The sequence below is a fragment of the Arachis ipaensis genome, chromosome B03 (genome assembly GCF_000816755.2).
Source record: "Arachis ipaensis cultivar K30076 chromosome B03, Araip1.1, whole genome shotgun sequence".
Lineage (NCBI taxonomy): Eukaryota > Viridiplantae > Streptophyta > Magnoliopsida > Fabales > Fabaceae > Arachis > Arachis ipaensis.
The window spans coordinates 89096715-89098316 of NC_029787.2; the positions used below are offsets into that span (position 1 = coordinate 89096715).

The 1602-nt window shown below is 37.0% G+C and overlaps 1 protein-coding gene across 1 annotated transcript in view; it reads left to right on the top strand.

Annotated features, from left to right (window-relative positions):
• LOC107630677 overlaps nucleotides 1-1452 on the top strand; it is a 4218-nt gene extending 2766 nt beyond the window's left edge. The window contains exons 8-13 of the mRNA XM_016333880.2: nucleotides 277-393; nucleotides 512-568; nucleotides 644-733; nucleotides 830-855; nucleotides 1012-1095; nucleotides 1206-1452. Coding sequence (XP_016189366.1) covers nucleotides 277-393; nucleotides 512-568; nucleotides 644-733; nucleotides 830-855; nucleotides 1012-1092 — 371 coding nt within the window. The 3' untranslated portion in view covers nucleotides 1093-1095; nucleotides 1206-1452. The remainder of the gene's footprint in view (nucleotides 1-276; nucleotides 394-511; nucleotides 569-643; nucleotides 734-829; nucleotides 856-1011; nucleotides 1096-1205) is intronic.

Below are 1602 nucleotides of genomic sequence, written 5' to 3' on the forward strand. Positions count from 1 at the left end.
TTCTCATTTTACACCCTCGGTCACATTATGTTAGGTTTTCGTGTCCATTGCCTACAGTTTCTGCTCATTAAGATCAAATTTCTTTTTTCTAATCTTTAGTTTGTTTTTCCTGAAAGAACTATAGATTGACAAGTGTCTGTCTCAGAAGTGGATTGCAAATACTAACATAGCCTCCTTCTATATACTTTCAGGAAAGATAGTTAACACTTAATAAGGATTATATGTTCCCGGCTATTCAATGCTATATTGACCTTGTCCTTGTGTATAACATTGCAGGACTACCTCCAAGTAAGCCTTGTATTGAGCAAGATGCAAGCATGAACTGTCTCTTTCCAGGGAAAGAAGATATGAAGTCAGAGAGGACAGTCTTACCAGTTAAGGCTTTACGTGATGGTTCGTACTTAATGGTTGCCTTTGGCGTGACTCTTATCTGCAAGGAGGATGCATTTTAGAGGGTTTTTCTTTATCAACTTAAGGACCTGAATGTGACTGATTTCTGGTATATGTGCAGCCAATCAAATATTGTCCATTTTACAATACCCTACGCCTCAGGAGAGCTCCGTCATAGGTTAGATAGAAAACATAACTAGATGCTAACATGCTTCTCAGGGCCTGTTCATGTGATTATATTGGATTTCTATAGGTGGCCAATCACGCCATGGGTCATTCCTCCATACTGTGGACTGCGGATCAACTGGGACTGTGAAATCCCTCGATTCTTCGTTTTCTAAAGGCAAGTCAAGTGGAGCTTGCAAATTTTGACTAAATTCTCAGTAGCTATGCGTTATAATAACATCTTAAGTAACTCTTAGTTGACTCTGCTTAACAGGGAGTGCCAAAATAATGCCCCAACAGGTCTGTTTTCTTTGACTGCTTTGCATTTTTTTTTCATGTGCCATTATTTCCGATAGCAATGCCTCGCCTTGCCTGGTCATATATTCAGCTGTCTCAATTTTAAAATATTGCTTTGAGTTATATTTGTTGCCCGCTGATGTTGGCTTATTCATATAGACTTCGAGTGATCACGTCATCATCAATGAAAGTGAAAGTCCTGAGGATGAAACGTTCCCAAGCTTTGACCTTGGATTTTAACAGGTAATGCTTCTTGCAGCATGGGTCTAGTCTTATTATTATCTTTTTCTTTTATAGGAAATCGCTATACTATACACATTTTGTGTTTTACCATGTCCTTTACATGCATGCAGGTGTGCAAGGTAGGCATTGGTTTTTCAGCTAATTGGTGGAACGGTGGGGTAGATAAGGAAGGCAGGACTAAACCGACTCTTGGATCGCTTATATCGTTATAACATAATTGAAAATAGCTTGAATTGATGTCTACCTTTTATTCGATAGTCAGTAAAATCAGTTGAACTAGTTCAAACATGGTCTGGTAATTTCCATGCACTATCTGTCTTACCGACTATAATATAAAGTCAAGGGACAAAATTTCACTTAATTCCCCCAAAATCCATGCTTGATATTAATATTTGGGGTTTTATCATTATTTATAAAGTTAGATTATATACTTAGATACTCATGAATATTAGAAAATAATATGAAAAAAAATTAAACATGAATTGATAAGTTCAGCAAAATGGATTA